Source organism: Geotrypetes seraphini, chromosome 8 (genome assembly GCF_902459505.1).
Source record: "Geotrypetes seraphini chromosome 8, aGeoSer1.1, whole genome shotgun sequence".
Taxonomy (NCBI): domain Eukaryota; kingdom Metazoa; phylum Chordata; class Amphibia; order Gymnophiona; family Dermophiidae; genus Geotrypetes; species Geotrypetes seraphini.
This window is the reverse complement of record NC_047091.1, coordinates 177260910-177279863: the sequence shown is the minus strand read 5'-3', so window position 1 is coordinate 177279863 and position 18954 is coordinate 177260910. Positions and strand designations below refer to the sequence as shown.

Here is an 18954-nt window from a genome sequence, read left to right as displayed (position 1 = left end):
CCTTGTATTGTGATGTCATAACGCCTCATTCTACCAATGCCTAAGAGCCAGCCTCGTCGGTGATGTCACAGTGGCTTGACTGTCCTATACTCGGCTCACATAAGAACATAAGAATTGCCACACTAGGACAGACTGACGGTGTGGCTCACTGGTAGAGCAGCTGCCTCCGCACCCTGAACTGGTGAGATCAAATCCCAGTGCTGCTCTTTGTGACTCTGGGCAAGTCACTTAATCCTCCAGTGCCCACAGCATTGGATGCCAAAGCCACAAAAAAGCGGTATACTGAGGTTCTAGCTAATGTTACTCCATTTAAGGTGTAAGTTCTGCACGGATTTCGGTAGCAGAAATCCGTGCAGAACTTACACCTTAAATGGAGTAACATTAGCTAGAACCTCAGTAGAACGTGATTTGGGAGTAATCATCAGTGCAGACATGAAGGCTGCCAAGCAGGTAGAGAAGGCCACATCCAAGGCAAGGCAAATGATGGGATGTATCAATAGAAGTTTCGTCAGTCGGAAACCAGAAGTCATAATGCCGCTGTACAAAACCATGGTGAGACCTCATCTGGAATACTGTCACATTACCGTAAAGATGTGCTTAGAGTCGAGTCGGTTCAGCGGATGGCCACTAGGACGATCTTGGGGTTCAAGGGTCTCTCGTACGAAGAGAGACTGAGCAGACTGCGGCTCTACACTCTTGAGGAACGCAGGGAGAGGGGGGACATGATTGAGACATTTAAATACATCACAGGACGTGTCGAGGTGGAAGATGACATCCTCTTCCCCAAAGGACCCTCAACCACAAGAGGGCATCCGCTTAAACTCAGAGGGGGGAAATTTAGTAGTGACACCAGGAAGTATTTTTTCACGGAAAGGGTGGTAGATCACTGGAATAAGCTTCCGGTGCAGGTGGTCGAGGCCACCGGCGTGCTTGACTTTAAGAGCAAATGGGACATGTACGTGGGATCCCTACGTAAGATGATTCACTAGCATCTAGACTTATTGGGGTGGGTCAGTAGTGTGGGCAGACTTGATGGGCTATGGCCCTTTTCTGCCGTCATCTTTCTATGTTTCTATGTTTATACAAGTTCCTATTCCCCAAACATGGAAAGGAAAAATGAATGTACTGAGCAGGGGGAGGAATTACATACTCATGATCCAGGACACCATTTGCAAGTGGCCCTTCAAACTGCTGCAGCTCCAGAATGCTCTCAAAAGTATCCATCCGCTGATCGGAGTTTTCCATGTGAGCCGGTAAGTGACAGTTTAGAAAGCACACCATATGACCAAAGATAGCTAGCCGGACGCTAACACCGCCTTTATTACCCTGGAGCAAAAATGAGAAAAAAAAAAAAGAATAAGCTGTTATCGGCTTCTACGCAAAGAGGCAGAGTTCCTTCCCTGGAGCTGCCAAGTTATCAGATTCCATGAGGGAGATTTGAGGCCAGCCCTGGACTTCTGACAAGTCTATCCCGATCCGTTAGGGGGCCTGTAATACTGGTTTCAATGGCTAGAACCACAGACTACAACTCCCACGCTGCTTTGGAAAGTAAGCTCAAAACCAAGACTGGCCAGAAAGTCTTCCCCTAAACTGGGTAACTTGGTAGAGTTGTGTTTCCCAATTACAAGGTGACTTTACAGAACATAAACAAGCAACCAACCAATTTACAAGCCTTCATTCATCCAGCCCATGTATCACACCCAACAAACAGCATATCACCTATACAACATACAACCTTCATTCCAACCCCCCACACACAAACCCTAAAACAGACATTCCTTGTTTAACCATCCACACACCCAACATACAGCAAGTACACACAAGCAGCCAACCCACTAACATGCATGTAAGTGGCATAGAAAGTAAAGGCGGGGGCGGGGCATGGGCAGGCAGCAGGCGGAGCTCTCATGCATGTAAGTGGCACAGAAAGTAACATAGTAACATAGTAGATGACGGCAGATAAAGTCCCGAATGGTCCATCCAGTCTGCCCAACCTGATTCAATTTAAATTTTTTTTTTTTTAAGTAAATTTTTTAAGTAAAGGCGGGGCGGAACATGGGCAGGCAGTAGGCGGAGCTCTCATGCATGTAAGTGGCATAGAAAGTAAAGGCAGGGGCGGAGCATGGGCAGGCAGCAGGCGGAGCTCTCATGCATGTAAGTGGCATAGAAAGTAAAGGCGGGGCGGAGCATGGGCAGGCAGTAGGCGGAGCTCTCATGCATGTAAAATAATATGCACCAATTATAATATGCTCAGCATACTATATATTCTTACACTAAAAACACCATGCGTACTGAACGTATATGACCTTCCAGCCCACTCCTAACACTTATATCCATACTCACCCAGTAGCCACCCAACCCAGTCCTGGTACAATCTGTCTGAACATGTCGTAGGAACGGAAGGTGATAATATTTGGCAAACACTAACAGTAGCACTCCCTGCATGCGGACAGACGTTACCTGGAAGAAGGAGAAGGCAGCCTGAGCAAGGAAGAACATCGATGTGTCTGAATGGAACTCAGCTTGAACTGCTACTGAGAATAAATGAGTTTACCCATCATGCTAAGAATCTGAACACGCCGACACATCGCACGGACAGGTGCCCGCGGGCATGCCTTCTATCAGGTGAAACAGAGAGAGATACCTGCATGTGGCCCCCCACCACCTTCCAGAATGTCAGAGGCAAGTGGCTGCTCCCCCTCCCCCCAATGCACATGCACTTGTGCTGCTAGTCAGTACATCAAAGAGAAGCATAGCTACAAGGTGGGCCTGGGTGGGCACAGGCCCACCCAGCAGTACAATGCAATGCAATTTCTTTTATCCTGCAATTTTCAACAAGGAATCATTGTTGCTTACAGCAAGATGAGTTACATTTGTGATATAGTGTTATTGATATGTGAGCTTATTATTGCCAGGTTAGTTTTAGGATGGCAGTCTGTGGGATGAAGAGGGCTTGAGAGAGTTAAGTCCCCTTTCTTCCTTTTCTCCTCTGGCAGCCCCGCATCTGCCCCCTCTGGTGTATCTCATAAGTGTCCCAGCGGCTGCACCAATTCATCTTTGCTGTCTGCTCTGGCTCTCACGGGCTTCCTGCTCCTCGCTGATGTCACTTCCTGTTTCCTAGCTCAACTTTCAAGTTTATTTAAAATTTCTTATACCACCTAATCAAACTTCTAGGCGGTGTACAAAAATACTAGGTAATAAACAGAGAAGATACCATAAAATAAGATTAAAAATTAACAGCGCAAAACAATACCAGAGTATGTTAGTAGAACAAATAACTTGGCTTACAGACTTACTTCAAACAAATGGGAGATGGGCAAGAACTACAGTCTTTGGAGAAAATAACACAGAGATGGGAAAAACTGGAAGAGAAATGTTTTCGTCCTTAGAAGGGCACGGCAGCGGGAAGCCTGTGGGAGCCAGTGGAGGCAGCAAAGATGAATCGCTCCAGCTTCCTGTACACTGGGGAGAGGAGACATATTCCACTCTTGAGGTGGGGGGCTTGTGAAGGACAGAGGAAATGCTGAGCTAAGTGTATGTGTGTGTGTGTGTGTGGGGGGGGGGTGTTGGAAGGGCCTACCCAAATAGAAGGTCTGGTTATGCACTGCAGGTCACACCCTTAAGGTGATCATACGTCCCGTTTTCAATGGGACCGTCCCGTTATTAGACCGACCGTCCCGTTGTCCCGACCCATGCCGAAATGTCCCGTTTTCACGGATAGCGTCCCGAAGCTGTGCGCGTGGAAAACGGACTGGCGATCGCTTCCACTCTCTGCCGCGCTAAAGCCTACCTCCTTCCCTGCCGTGCCAATTCAAACCCCCCATCCGGTCTGCCGCAACCGCTGATTCTTGCTGCCCAGAAGCCTTCTTCCCGACGTCAATTCTGACGTCGGAGGACGTTCCGGGCCAGCCAGGGACTGACAATTAATAGATGTCCCGTTTTGATGAAAAAAATTAATGGTCGCGTTACCCATCCTGCACAATAAAAGAAAGTTCTGCATGTGGAAGCCCCTCCATCGAACACATTAAAGAAAGTTTCATGTGTCTACCCCCCCTCCTATCCAGCACGTCCAAGGGAAGCATATGCCAACCAGCAAGTTGCAGAAGGCACTTCTACCCTAAGCTGCCAGCGTGAGAGACATTATCCATATGGAATGGCTTCAGATGCATCAACTAAAAATAAGCCCCTCTGAACGCACTGCAATGTGGGGGACAGCGGGGGTCAGAAACGCTGAGGGAGAACATGGGGGGGGGGGGTCCTGAATTATTTAACAGCAGACTGAATCCTCGCTAACAAGGCTTCTTTATCAGGTACATTAACATTCTGGTATATAAATAGTGCACTGATAAAACACCCTTAACCCCTTGTCCGCCGATATGCACATCAACCCCACCAGCAAACACTGGCTCCTTCCTTAGTACATACGGTACGAGCTGAATTCCCTCAGACTGTTTCTGCTGTAGCTACACAACACAGATTCCTCCTTCTGTTCACAATCTAACCTGGAGGCAACAATGTTAGTATCAGACGAGGCCACATTGTCGTCTCTTGGCTGTGACATTTACATTTTAGTCTTAATAGTGTTCCCTGCTAGTGAAATGCGAGGCCCTGAGCCAGTGGCCTTTATTAATTTTTAAGCTGGGGCCGCTTTGGATTCTAATGAACTGAAGGAGAGCCACCAAATATCTTCCCACGTGGGACCACGACGCTGCTCGCCAGTGTGTGTCAATGGCATCCATCTCCAGCACCTTCAAACTTCATATCCTTAGTCGGTGGCGTGGCATGGCAACCCTCCCACCCCCCGGTACCCTCCTCTTCCCCCCACTTCACACTTGCACCCTCCCTTCTCATTCCCATATCCAACATCCCTTATTTTAATATTTTTATGTAATTTTATATTGTACACCGCTTAGAAAACCGATTAAGCGGTTTAAAATTTTTTTTAATAAACTTGAAACTTGATCTTCACCAGCACGAGCAGGTTCTCTGGCCTGTTGCTCGTGCTGGTGTTCCCTCTGACGTCACTTCCTGGCCCCACAACCTGGAAGTGATTTCAGAGGCAGCCAGGCTGGTGCGAGCAACAGGGCTACATAACACCCCAGGAACATAAGGGGAGAGCCTATTCTGTATGGACGCTTGGGAGCATAGGCAGGGGCCAAAACCCCATCAATATTTTACCCTAGACAACATCAGCAACTAGACACTTCCCGTTCCACTATTTACATACCCTCTAGATCCCAGAACTACCCTTCCTCCTCTTCTCTTTCCCCATCTACCCCTCTTCTCGATCCCCGGATGGTAGAGCCTTTTCCCTCCTGAGATCTCAGAGCCTCCCTCTCTGTCCTCTTACGCTGGCACCTTCCCCAATTCCTCCCTCTTCATCACCAAGATGGTCTCCACCTCTCTTTCCATGCCCTACACCAATACCCAAGATCACCCACAAAGCAAGAAGGTGCAGATTCACAAGCAAGGCTGGAAAACTATTTTATTGTTTATCGGGTAAAATGTTTTGACGCTAATGCGAAACTGTATGCAAAATGCCCCAGAATTTCAGAAACGCTGCTGCAGCATTTTCTAACTCTTGTCACGGAATATACCCCTCAGTTGCTGCAGAAAACTATGGTTAGATCCATGACAGCCAGACCGTTGTAACAGTGGCTAAAAATGAACCTATTCCCAGAGTACCAGCCACAGTGTTTCTCAATCTGTGGTACGCGTACCCCAGGGGGTACGAAGGGGTCGCTTGTTGGGGGTATGCGGCCTGGCCGCCATTTCCCACCAAATCGGTGTCTCCCGTTCCTGCCCACCCGCCGAAGCCGCTTCCGATGATCTCTTTCCACCGTGCCGCCCCGCCCCCAAAGCCGGCAAAGTGTGACACACTCTCCTTCAGTCTTCAGCAGCACTCCTTGCGGTGAGTGGCGCATGCAGCGATTCAAGCGCTGCACTAAGTGGCTGACCCAGAAGCCTTCTCTCTGATGTCAGAGTTGAGGTCGGAGGGAGGCTTGTGGGTCAGGCACGTGCAATGTGTGGGTAGCTGCTTGCGCCGTCCATTGGGGCGAGTGCAGCCGATCGGCACAGAAAATGATTTTCTTACACCCAAAGGCGAGGGGAACGGGAGAGAAATGTCAGGCTATGATGGGGAGAAGGGGAAGATATGCTGGGCTATAGGGCCTCCTGGAGCTATTTTAAGCTAGGTGTGGTAGGAGGGGATGAGAGAGGGGGCAATGCTGCACCAGAAATGATGGGCCCAGATATCGGAGGGTGGGAGGGGTAGAGATGATGGGAGGGATGGAATAGGAAAGGAGAGAGTGGAGTAGGAGTAAAGAACAAAAAAAAGTAATGAACAATATATCAGAGACTGGTGTAGTAATAATAATAATTATTTTTATTCTTATATACCACCAAACCATTAGTTCAAGGCAGTTTACAAGAAGAAAGGGCTGTTCAAACAGTGAATCACGTACATGAGCATATCAAATATTTCTCGGAAAATACAAAATTGGCAATTAAGTCACATATTTATCAAACAAGTAAGGTTTAAGAATTTTTCTGAACATATAATAAGACTAAGGGCTCATTTAACTAAGCTGCGATAGCGGCTGTAGCAGACGCGTGGCGTGGGTTTTGCGCGCATGGCCATTCAGCGTGTGCTAAAAACACTAGCACACCTTAGAAAAGGAGCCCTAAGCTTGGGGAATAAGTGTGTTCCAACTACAGAGTTGCGCGGGGGCAGAAATCCCACCCGTCCCCGCCAGGATTCTCTCCGTCCCCACCCGTCCCTGCAAGAATCCTCTCCGTCCCACCCGTCCCCGCCAGGATCCTCTCCGTCCCCACCTCCGTCCCTGCCAGGATGCTCTCCGTCCCCACCCGTCCCCATCAGGATCCTCTCCGTCCCCACCCGACCCCGCCAGGATCCTCTCCGTCCCCACCCAGCCCCGCCCATCCCCATAAAAAGCAGCAATTACTTCTGACAAGATCATCAATTCCACAGTTTCTTTTGTGTTTGCGCTGATTCCTTGTGGAATCTCTTTGGTGGAACCCTTTTTTTGTTTCCTGTTCAGGTAATTAACTTATAAACCCCCTCTTTAACTAAGTCTGACGTGTCCATTATATGATATGGACGAACCCTGCTTCCAAAGCCTTCCATCCCCATGGGAGTCCCGTTGGCCAGAGGGGGGGGGTCCCCATGGGAGTCCCGTGGGCCAGAGGGGGGTCCCTGTGGGAGTCCCGTGGGTTGGGGGGATTGATTCCCTCAATCCCCGTTCCCGTGCAGACCTCTAGTTCCAACATGAATTCATTGCATTAGCCTGGAATGCAAAAGGCTTTCCTAAAAATCTCTTATAACGGCATGCTTTTACCGACGGAAACATAAACCAGTGGGTTTTTCGTGTATTCTTATTTGAATTATAAAATTCAAAGTGGAAAGAGGGGTAGGTTGGTGTCAATCCACATAAAACTTTAAAACCGATACAGCCAAATTTAAACAAAATTCTAGCCTCGAATGGCAACCAGTGGAGCTTTAGATAATAAGGGCTTACATGGTCATATATTTTAAGGCCCAAAAATCAAACGGACTGCTGCATTCCGTATTATTCTATTAAGAATTTTTTGTAATGAGATCCCAGGAAAACAATATTACAGTAGTCCATAATAGATAGAACTGATGACTGAACCAGTAACCTAAAAGACATTAAATCAAAATATTTTTTAATGGTACGAAGCTTCCATAGTACAGAAAAGCATTTTTTAATCAGTAGATCAGTAAGGTCGTTAAAAGACAACAAACGATCTAACGTAACGTCTAATTTTAAGAACATAAGATTTGCCGCTGCTGGGTCAGACCAGTGGTCCATCGCGGCGGCCCTTAGGTCAAAGATCAGTGCCCTATTTGAGTCTAACCTTACCTACGTATGTTTTGTTCCAGTAGGAACTTATCCAACCATTTCTTGAATCCCTGAAGGGGATCTTGGTGGCTACTGAATAATTTTGGCCATTTAAAAAAACTAAATGAATAAAGAGAAAAAGTTTATAAGAAACCAAGACCTTGGCTAAGATTGGTTGTTTATAAAAAATAAATAAAAGAAATGGCATTACAATTAGTACTATTATGATGGGGGTGGAGTCAACGGCAGAGTTTGGGCGGGTCAGGGGCGGAGCTTGGACAGGGGTACTCAGTTGGTATTTGTTAGGCTTAGGGGGTACTTTGCTTGAAAAGGTTGAGAAACACCGAGCTAGACCACTGGGGGGGGGGGGGGGTTTCCCCTTGGGTTTATGGTCCTTCTAGCAACAATCATTATGACAGATCCTTACCAAAACATAGCTGAAGGGACTTAGCACATCCATGAAGAGTTCACTCCATTGATCTGTGAAAAGGGCGTCCTTCAAACGCTTGTTTATCATGGAGTTCACTTCCTGTAGCCTAGACAAAGAACAAACAGCTTTCTCTTTATCACTTCCTCATCTTTACCTTGTTACCAAATGTTGCTTCCACATTTCTTAGCAAAAAAAGAGAAGAATCCTCCCACCCTACCCAAAGAAGAACATTCTGCCTCTAGAAGCATAAATCGGAGCTGGGACGTTGTCCTCTCCCATATCTAGGGTTACCATGTGGCTCCAGAAAGAGGAGGACGGACTGAGACCAAACGGGTTTTACTTCCATTGTTTTCATGCTTTGAACGATATAAACCTAATAGGATTACCCGAGGGCAATATTTATTTGTCCTTCCGACTATCAAGCCGTGTCGTTACAAGAGATTTTTCGATAGATTACTCGGTTTTCAGGCAGGTAAAATTAATATACGGTTAAGTACTATTATTTTTCAGGCACACTCATGTATGTCTTTTAGGAAACTACTAAAAATTGATTTATTAGACAAATTTATAAACTGATGTTTCAGTTTATAAATACACGGCCCCGAAGCAGCGTGTGTAGAGTGATGCAGACGCTGCTGGAGTCGGCAGGTTTGGAGTCGGGACTGCGGGAAGGGAAGGGGGGGGGGGCGGCAAGGCGAAGAACTTACTTTTACCAGAGCAGGGAGTCCAGCGCTGGCGGCCAGTCCTGCCGGCGAGTGTAGTTAGGTGCTGTAAGGCTGGGGACCCGCGCATGCGCACTCCTGCCACCACGGACCTACATCTCACGGAACAGGGAAAATGGAACACGCAGGCAGGAGTGCGCATGCGCGGCTAGGGTTTTATTATATAGGATTGTATAATTTTAGCACTGTATGTGAACCGCCTAGAACTATGTGGTAAATAAAATTATTATTATTATATCTCAATCCGTCCTCCTTTTTCTGGAGCCATATGGTAACCCTACCCATATCCAAACCTTGATACGAGAAAATAGAATAGTGGGCTAAAAAAGAAAGACATAGACCCCCAAATTTGTACATGGTGCCTAAAGCTATGTGCATACATTAGAGTGCTTAGCTGACTTATTCACATAACTTACCCCCCTACTACTACTTTTTATTATTTCTATAGCGCTGAAAGGCGTACACAGCGCTGTACATGTTAACATGCAATAGACAGTCCCTGCTCAGAAGAGCTTACAATCTAATTTAGACAGGACATTTCAGGGTTGGGGAGGTTATAGCGGGTCTAGGTATCTGACAGCAGTGAGGGGGAGTTAAGAGTTGAATTTCTATAGAGTGTAATGCAAAGGAGCCTGTAAAATAGACAGTCCCTGCTCAGAAGAGCTTACAATCTAATTCAGACAGGACATTTCAGGGTTGGGGAGGTTATAGCGGGTCTAGGTATCTGACAGCAGTGAGGGGGAGTTAAGAGTTGAATTTCTATAGAGTGTAATGCAAAGGAGCCTTTACAATAGACAGTCCCTGCTCAGAAGAGCTTACAATCTAATTCAGACAGGACATTTCAGGGTTGGGGAGGTTATAGCGGGTCTAGGTATCTGACAGCAGTGAGGGGGAGTTAAGAGTTGAATTTCTATAGAGTGTAATGCAAAGGAGCCTTTACAATAGACAGTCCCTGCTCAGAAGAGCTTACAATCTAATTTAGACAGGACATTTCAGGGTTGGGGAGGTTATAGCGGGTCTAGGTATCTGACAGCAGTGAGGGGGAGTTAAGAGTTGAATTTCTATAGAGTGTAATGCAAAGGAGCCTGTAAAATAGACAGTCCCTGCTCAGAAGAGCTTACAATCTAATTCAGACAGGACATTTCAGGGTTGGGGAGGTTATAGCGGGTCTAGGTATCTGACAGCAGTGAGGGGGAGCTAAGAGTTGAATTTCTATAGAGTGTAATGCAAAGGAGCCTTTACAATAGACAGTCCCTGCTCAGAAGAGCTTACAATCTAATTTAGACAAGACATTTCAGGGATGGGGAAGTTATAGTGGTTCTTGGTATCTGACAGCAGTGAGAGGGAGTTTAAGAGTTGAAAGCAGTTTCAAAAAAGTGGGCCTTTAGCTTGGATTTGAACACTGCCAGGAACGGAGCACGACGTATTGATTCAGGCAACTTCCCCCACCCCCCCTTTTAAAAAACCATAGCACGGTTCAAACTCACACTGCTCCTTGTGACCCCGGGCAAGTAACTTGATCTCCCCATTTCCCCAGGTACATTAGATAGATTGTAAGCCCACAGGGACAGACAGGGAAAAATGCTTGAGTACCTGAAAAAATTCATGTAAACCGTTCTGAGCTCCCCTGGGAGAACAGTATATCAAATTTAAATACCTACATGACATAAATGCACATGAGTTGAGCCTCTTTCATTTAAAAGGAAGCTCCAGAATGAGAGGGCATAGGATGAAGTTAAGAGGTGACAAGGCTCTGGAGTAATTTAAGGAAATACTTTCTTACTGAAAGGGTGGTAGAGGTGTGGAAAAGTCTCCCGGAGGAGGCAGGGCAGGATTAATTCTTCGAGGGCCCCTAGGCACACAAGTACACTGGGCCCTCCTGGCCCTGCCCCGCCCCTATCCTGCCCATGCCCCCCCCACCACCCTTCACCCCGCCCATGTCCCTCCCCCATTTATCTGTTTTCTTATTTACTTCTTTATTTCCACTTGTATTTCTTTTTTTTTTTTTTTTTTTTAATTCAAACAAAGATTAGCATATCAGTGCACAGTTTTTCTTCTATGCAACCCCCAAACATCTCTGAACAAATCTCTCTTCCTTCCCTTCCCACCTACTTACCCAGGACTTTAACTCTGAACCCTTTCCATGCATTTATAAAAGTGTTCAAATATTTGTAAAGCAGTATTATTATTATTATTATTATTAGGTTCTTATATCCCGCCATACCCAAAGAGTTCTAGGCGGTTTACATCCGTTACATTAGGATCCGGTCTGAACCCGGATTTACAAAAATTTTTTCGGAATTGCAGATAGCGCGGAAGGAGGCAAAGTAATTTTAGCACAGGTTTATCATAGTTGGGTTAGAAGATAAAATGGAGGGAGTGGGAAACCAGAAGAGGGGGGGGGAGAGGGAGGTGGGGGTGGGGGGGTTGGAGTGTATGCGGGGAGTAAGGACTAAGGGTCTTGTTCGCGGAAGAGGTGTGTTTTGAGAAGTTTTCTGAAGTCTAGGTAGGTCGGGGCCTCTAGCATCATTTGGGCTAGCCAAGGGTTCAGCTTGGCCGCCTGGAAGGCGAAGGTTTTGTCGATGAATCTTTTGAGCTGGCATGATTTTATGGAGGGGAAGGTAAACAACTGGATTCTGCGGGATTTCTTGTTGGTGCAATACATATTGAAATGTGGGGAGAGGTATTTTGGTGAGAGACCAAATACTGTCTTGTAACAGATGCAGGCGAACTTGAAGAGGACTCGGGATTCGAAGGGTAGCCAGTGCAGTTGGTGGTAGAAGGGGGTGATGTGTTCCCATTTGTTCAGGCCGAAAATGAGGCGGACAGCTGTGTTTTGAATCAGTTTTAGTCTTCTGGTGATTTTCTTTGTGGAGCTTAGGTAAATGATATTGCAATAATCCAGTATGCTGAGGATAGAGGATTGAACTAATAGTCGAAATGCAGTGTCATCGAAGTATTTCTTTATGGTACGGAGTTTCCAGAGTACTGAAAGGCCTTTCTTGACAATGAGGTCGGTGTGATTTTCTAGGGATAGATGTTTGTCAAGCGTGACTCCTAGTATTTTTAATGTTTGTTCGAGTGGGAAAACCAATCCTTTCACCTGGATTGTGGTGTCTTTGATTTTGTCTTTGGGGGTGGCTAGAAAGAATTTTGTTTTGTCTGGGTTGAGCTTTAGTTTGAAGGAGAGCATCCAGAGTTCTATCTGGCTGAGTATGCTAGTTATGTAGTTGAGAAGATCCTGGGATAGACTGGTTAGAGGGATGACAATTGTGATGTCATCTGCATAGATGAAGAATTTGAGCTTAAGTTTGTGAAGGAGGTTACTGAGGGAGGCGAGGTAGATATTGAACAGGGTGGGGGATAAGGGGGAGCCTTGTGGTACACCGCAGGAGTTCACCCAGCTGTAGGAGAAGTTGTCATTTTTGTGTACCCTGTAGGATCTGTTTCGTAGGAACCCTTGGAACCAGCTGAGTACCCGGTCGGAGATTCCAATGTGGGCCAGGCATTCCAGGAGAATAGTGTGGTCAACTAGGTCAAACGCACTGCTTAGATCAAATTGTAAGATCAGGGCACTGGAGCCCCGACTGAAGAGTATGTGCAGGTGGTCTAGTAAGGAGGCGATGATGGTCTCTGTGCTGTGGTCCGTGCGGAAGCCCGATTGATTGTCGCTTAGGATATTGAATTTTTCTAGGTATGCGGAGAGTTCTGCTTTTACTGCCCCTTCCGCGATTTTGGTGAATAGTGGTATGTTAGCTATTGGTCTGTAATTGGAAGGTGCGTTGGAAGAGTCCTTTATGCTTTTTATGATTGAGGTTATTAAGATATGTCCTTGTTCTGGAGGGAAGTTTCCTGCGGATAGTAGGGAGTTGACCCATAGTAGCATGTTTGCTTTGAAGTAGATCGGAGCCGTTTTCATCACATTTGGGGGGCAAGTATCTAGTTTGCAGAAGGATTTGGTGTATTTGTTATAATATTTGTTGAAGGTTTTCCAGTCGATTGTGGTAAATTGGTTCCAGTTTAGGTCGGATCTAGACCCTTGGTCTGGTTTAGCTATGTCGATGTCAGGGAGGATGGGAAAGAGCTCCAGGGGATTGGTCTTGGTGGGTAGTGCTGATCTTAGTTTTAGGATCTTGGAGTTGAAGAAATCCGCTAGGGTGTTGGCGGTTAGTGTTGAGTCTTCCTGGTTGTTAGTGAGTGTTTCAATGTTGTAAAGGTTATTGACGAGTTTGAAGAGGTTGCTGCTGTTGGATGTGATGTTTCCAATTAAGTGTGAGTAGAATTTTTTCCGTTTTTCCTTGGTAAGGTTTTTGTAGGTTTTTAGTTTGAGTCTCCAGGCAGTTCTGAGTTCCTGGGTTCCTGACTTTATCCATAGTCTTTCTGACTTTCTGAGGTCCCTCTTTAACAGTAACAGCTCTGTGTCGAACCATCCCTCCTGATTTGTGGTTCTGATGTGGCGGGTTTTTGAAGGGGCTATTTCATTTAAAATGTTAGTGCTGTCAATGATCCAGGCGGACATGAGTTGATCTATTTCTTCGTCTTGTTTTATGTGGGTGTCATAGCGAGACCAGAATTCCTCTGGGTCTATCTTTCCTCTAGTAGTGTGGGTTGTGATGTTTCTTGTTTTGTTGTTTCTTGAATGTTTTTGTTGGCAGCCCAAGGAAAAGTCGCATAGTCTGTGGTCAGACCATAGGGAGTCTGTCCAGTTGGCTTGTTTCCAGTATATTTTTGGGTCGGTCGGCTCGTTGGAGGAGAATGTGACCAGGTCTAGCTGATGGCCCTTTTGGTGAGTTTTGGTTGGGGGGGGTTTGAAGAAGCCTAGTTGGGAGGTGAGTGACCAGAAGTCGGCAACTTCTGGTTGGTCCGCTTGCTCAAGGTGGATGTTGATGTCTCCGCATAGAAGGTTGTAAGGACTTGTTAGATAATTAGTTAATAAGGAGTCAGCGAGGTCCTCTTTGGCTAGGGACCATTTTTGGGGTGGGATGTAGAATAGAGTAATAGTTAGCGAGGAGGCAAGGGATTTAGAGGTGAGTGAGATGGCTTTCTGAAATATAAGTCTATATTAATAACCAAGTTTACAATGCCTCTCAACTGCCTCACTCTACATCAACCAACTGTAACCCATATGTATGTATAAACAACCAAATGTGTAACTCCTCTAGTACGTTCCACTCCATGTATGTTAACTTGTAACGAAACAACAAGGCAAGCAGTCCATCAAAGAATCCAACATGAAACAAAAGAAGATTGGCAGAAAATAAGGAGATTCAAATCAGGTTAATTCAAGGTGCTCCCAAGAACCATGCCTGATGCATTTCGCCAAATAAGGCTAGTCAATGCTAACAAGAAACCATGTCTTTCATACAAACAGAACACAGAAAACACCTTCACCTAGTATGGAATACGTAATCACAAACTAACCTCTTCCCCCTTTTACAAAACTGTAGCATGGTTTTTAGCCGCAGCCAGCGCTAAAAAAATGCTCTACAGTTTTGTAAAAGGGGGGATAAAATAGAAATACGTAGACAAAGTTTAAATAAAACCACCAAGACGCTGGACTCTGCATACAATGCAACACCACAGAAACAGCGATGAAAGGGATGAAAAATATAAATTTTTTTTCTACCTTTGTCTTGTCTGGTTTCTGCTCTCCTCATCTTCTTGTCAATATCTTCCTTTCATCTTCTGTCCTTCTGTGCCACTTCCAGAAACTGTATGCCTCCCCCTTCCATCTTTCCCTTCACCCTCATTGGTCTGGCATCCATCTTCTTCCATTCCCTCCTCCAATGGTCTGGCATCTTTCTCTTCTTCCCTTCCCTCTCCCACACCCCCATGGTCTAGCATTTCACTCTCCCTTCCCCCACTTCCATCAGCATCTGACCCCTTTCTCTCCCTCCACCATCCTGCCCACAACCCTTCCATAAAACTCTGCCCCTTTCTCTTCCTCCACCACCCTTCCATGCTCCTTTGTCCTCCTCCAAACATTGCTGGCGGCTCTGCCCTCTGAGCTCCTTTGCCCGAAAGCAGCATTATAACAGCTGAGGGCAACGTCCCCCCCCCCCCCCCGCAGCAAGGGCAACACCCCCACCCTGCGGCAATGGCAACGGGCCCCCCTCCCGGCATCAACCGCAATGCAGACGGATCTGTTACTGGAAGATCCCGTGATGACTGCGTCTGCCGGTCCATTCCCCTCCGACGTCACTTCTTCCGGAGCAAGTGGCGTCGGAGGGGGATGGACCGGCAGAAGCAGTCATCGCGGGACCTTCCCGTAACAGATCCTGCTGCATTGCGGTTGATGCCGGGAGTGGGGGGGGGCCCGTTGCCATTGATGCCAGGAGGGGGGCCCGTTGCCGTTGATGGTAAGGTGAGTCATCCTCCTTCAGCGGGCCCCCCCCCTCACAGTTTCGGGCCCTAGGCACGTGCCTACTGGGTCTATTGATTAATCCGGCCCTGGGAGGAGGTGGTGGAAACAGAGACTGTGCTGAATTCAAGAAAGCCTGAGATAGGCACATGGGATCTCTTAGAGAGAGGAAGAGATAATGGTTACTACAGATGGGCCATTTGGCCTTTATCTGCCATCATGTTTCTATGTTTGGGTCCTTTTATTCCCAGGATTTCTTGTGGAAATCCTGCTTCGTTTTAATACTCCTTCTCTGTGCTGCCTTCACTCTGCCCATAAATCTTTTCCTGCCTGGATAACAATCCTCTCAGCTGACAGGCTAATAATTCATCAGACCAGGATGGGCTTCTGCACTTTGGCTGGATGTCAATATTCCCTGAGCGGCGTCCCCCTCCTCTTACCCAATCACAAACATGTCCATTTTCTCATCTCCGGCGTTCAAGCACAGAAGAGAAGTGATGTCGCTCGGAGGCACGGCTGTGCCGACGTTCCATGTAATGATAGTTATCCTGTCAAGAGACAAGACGAGAGGGAGAAAAGATTGCGGCTCAGTCCCTGCACTTGCAGCCTACGCGGAGAAAATACAGGCTTGATCTGTTTGCTCGGAGCCATATTAGCAGCACATGCGGATTGCAAACCAATGTACCGCCATCACTTTCTCGTAACAAGTTAACACTGATCAGACCACTGCTTAATCTGATCCGATGGCCGCTGCAACGTGAGTAATTAAAACCCTAGGCAGATTAGCACATTAGCGAAAGCGGTACAGAGTCTTGTGATAACAGGAAGGAAGTCCAGCTCAGCTGCAGAGAAATATTCAGAGACTTAGGGCCAGATTCACTAAACACACCGATTGTGTCCCGATCGTGTCCCGTCCAGTTTGCGACCGTTCCCCGGCCCGATTCACTGACCTTGTGCCCGATCAATCGCCCACCTGATCCGCCCAGTCGCTTCATTTTGGATCGGCAAACCCAATCGGTGTTTCTTGGTCTGTTAAGTGAATCAATGACTTCCTACTTAGCAGGCCATGCAAATGAGGAGAAATGGAAGTCATTGATTCACTAAACAGACCAAGAAACACCGATTGGGTTTGCCGGTGTCAGGTCAAAAGCGCGCCGGGACAAAGGCGCGTGCAGACAATTGAGCGCAGCGCGGAGGTGCGCGCTGCAGAAAATGACTTTTTAGGGCTTTGACGGGGGGGAACCCCTCCCCCCACTTTACTTAATAGAGATCGCGCTGCATTGTGGGGGCGTTGTGGGGAGTTTGGGGGGTTGTAACCCCCCACATTTTACTGAAAACTTAACTTTTCCCTGTTTTTAGGGAAAAAGTTAAGTTTACAGTAAAATGTGGGGGGTTACAACCCCCCAAACCCCCCCAACGCCGGCGCGATCTCTATTAAGTAAACTGGGGGGGCTCCCCAACAAAAACCCCCGTCGGAGCCCCTAAAAACAGTAATTTTCTTTGGTGCGCGCCTCCGTCTTGCGCTCAGTTGTCGGCGCGCGCCTTTGTCTTTTGCGGTGTTGTCTATGAACCGGGTTTGCCGATCCAAAATGAAGCGACTGCTGAGTTCCAGCCGCTTACTGTCCTGGCCGACTCTCCTGCTCTCTGCCGTCCTGAAATCCCAGTATCGAGGTTGCAAACCAACCCTCAAAATAAAAAAATATAACTGTACATTGCTCCCCATAGAGTCTGCAAAAAGCGCAGCGCCATGCGAGGCCATGGTTTTAACCAGCGGGTTAAAAGCGTGTCCCGTTCCATAATCTGGCTGCAGCGTGTTCCGTTCCTTAATCTGAAGCGTGTTCCATTCCATTAGATTGAAAAGTCCACTCCAGTAGACTGCAGCCACCCCTCCCCCTTTGTTTGGACCTCGCTCGTGCGGAGAGCAAGCGCATGCACGGATCGCATCTATAGCCGACCAGGATAGTCTGCCGCATGCGTCACGATCGCTCTGCAGCGATCCGTGGTGATCGTGGTGTGGCGCGCGTCAGATCAGATCATTTGCGCAAGGACTCTGTAGTGAATCGGTCGTCTGGCAGAACTTGGCCACAAATCGCCCAACAACGAGTGAGTTTAGTGAATCTAGGCCCATCTGGTCTTTCATGCCAACCCCAAGCCCCAAAATAGCAACTACAGTCTGATTACTCTTAATTCAGTGGTTTTCTGCCTAGGGTTATCAGAAGTCTGGATTTACCCGAGCACGCCCTCTTTTTAGAGGACTGTCCTGGTTTTAAAAAGTGTTGAGCTCGGAGGCCACGTCTGGAGTAGAGGTCTGCATGGGAACGGGGATCGCGGGAATCCTGCGGGTCTCGCGGGGGTCCCGCGGGAATCCCTCCCTAAACTACGGGACTCCCACGGGGACCCCCCCAAGCCAACGGGACTCCCACGGGGATGGAAGGCTTTGGAAGCAGGGTCCGTCCATATAATATAATGGATACGTCAGCCTTAGTAAAAGAGGGGGTTTATAAGTTAATTACCTGAACAGAAAACAAAAAAAAGGGTTCCACCAAAGAGATTCCACAAGGAAAACAGCAGCATAAACACAAAAGAAACTGTGGAATTGATGATCCTGTCAGAAGTAATTGCTGCTTTTTATAGGGACGGGCGGGGATGGAGATAATTCCTTGTGGGGACGGGGACGGACGGAGAGGATCCTGATGGGAACGGGTGGGGACGGATAGGATCCTGGCGGGGACGGGCGGGGATGGGTGGGATTTCTGTCCCCGCGCAACTCTCTAGTCTGGAGGGCCTCTGTGAACATGCATGCCGCATCCCCGCATGTGCAGAGACCCTCCAGACGCAGTTTTGAAGAGACGAGGTTTGTGTGGGTCTGGGGGGGGGGGGGGTAGAATGGAGCAGGGCCACGCCTCCTCTTTTTTTTTTTTTTTTTAGATAAAATCTGGTAATCCTCCTAATCCAGCCGCATGAGAGAGTTTGCATAGAAGACAAGCTTCATACCTGGATTTCAGAAGGCATCTAAAGACCTATTTGTTTTTCAGATTTTTGGGTATCTAATTTCTCTAAATTTCAATTGTGATTATAGCATAATCTTTTGTAAACCGCAGAGATCCTCACGGTTATGTGGTTTATAAATTGATTTTATGTTATGCTCATTGTGCATACCCTGTGTGTGGCGCAGTGATTAACGCTACAGCCTCAGCACCTTGAGGTTGTGGGTTCAAATCCACGCTGCTCCTTGTGACCCTGGGCAAGTCACTTAATCCCCCCATTGCCCCAGGTACATTAGGTCGATTGTGAGCCCGTCGGACAGGAAAAAATGCTTGAGTACCTGAATAAATTCATGTAAACCGTTCTGAGCTCCCCTGGGAGAACGGTTTAGAAAATTGAATAAATAAATAAATAAACCCGACTGGCTTGAGAGATGAAACCAATGCCTCTCATTTCTTACCAATAAGATTTAAGTCTCTCTCTCTCTCCTCTGACCCAAAATACTGGAGCTGACCATCAGTAGAAGACGAGACAGCGTGAGACATCCTGTCCCACACATCGCTTCTTGCCGTA

The 18954-nt window shown here is 47.2% G+C and overlaps 1 protein-coding gene across 6 annotated transcripts in view; it reads right to left on the bottom strand.

Moving 5' to 3' along the window:
- INPP5J (inositol polyphosphate-5-phosphatase J) overlaps positions 1–18954 on the bottom strand; it is a 107308-nt gene that overhangs the window by 48720 nt on the left and 39634 nt on the right. For 5 of the 6 annotated variants that reach the window (XM_033957088.1, XM_033957089.1, XM_033957085.1 and 2 more), the window contains 4 exons: positions 15837–15944; positions 8311–8419; positions 2344–2460; positions 1151–1326 (listed from right to left, as the gene is read on the bottom strand). In XM_033957088.1, coding sequence (XP_033812979.1) covers positions 1151–1326; positions 2344–2460; positions 8311–8419; positions 15837–15944 — 510 coding nt within the window. The remainder of the gene's footprint in view (positions 1–1150; positions 1327–2343; positions 2461–8310; positions 8420–15836; positions 15945–18954) is intronic. The other variant, XM_033957090.1, reaches the window with a different exon arrangement.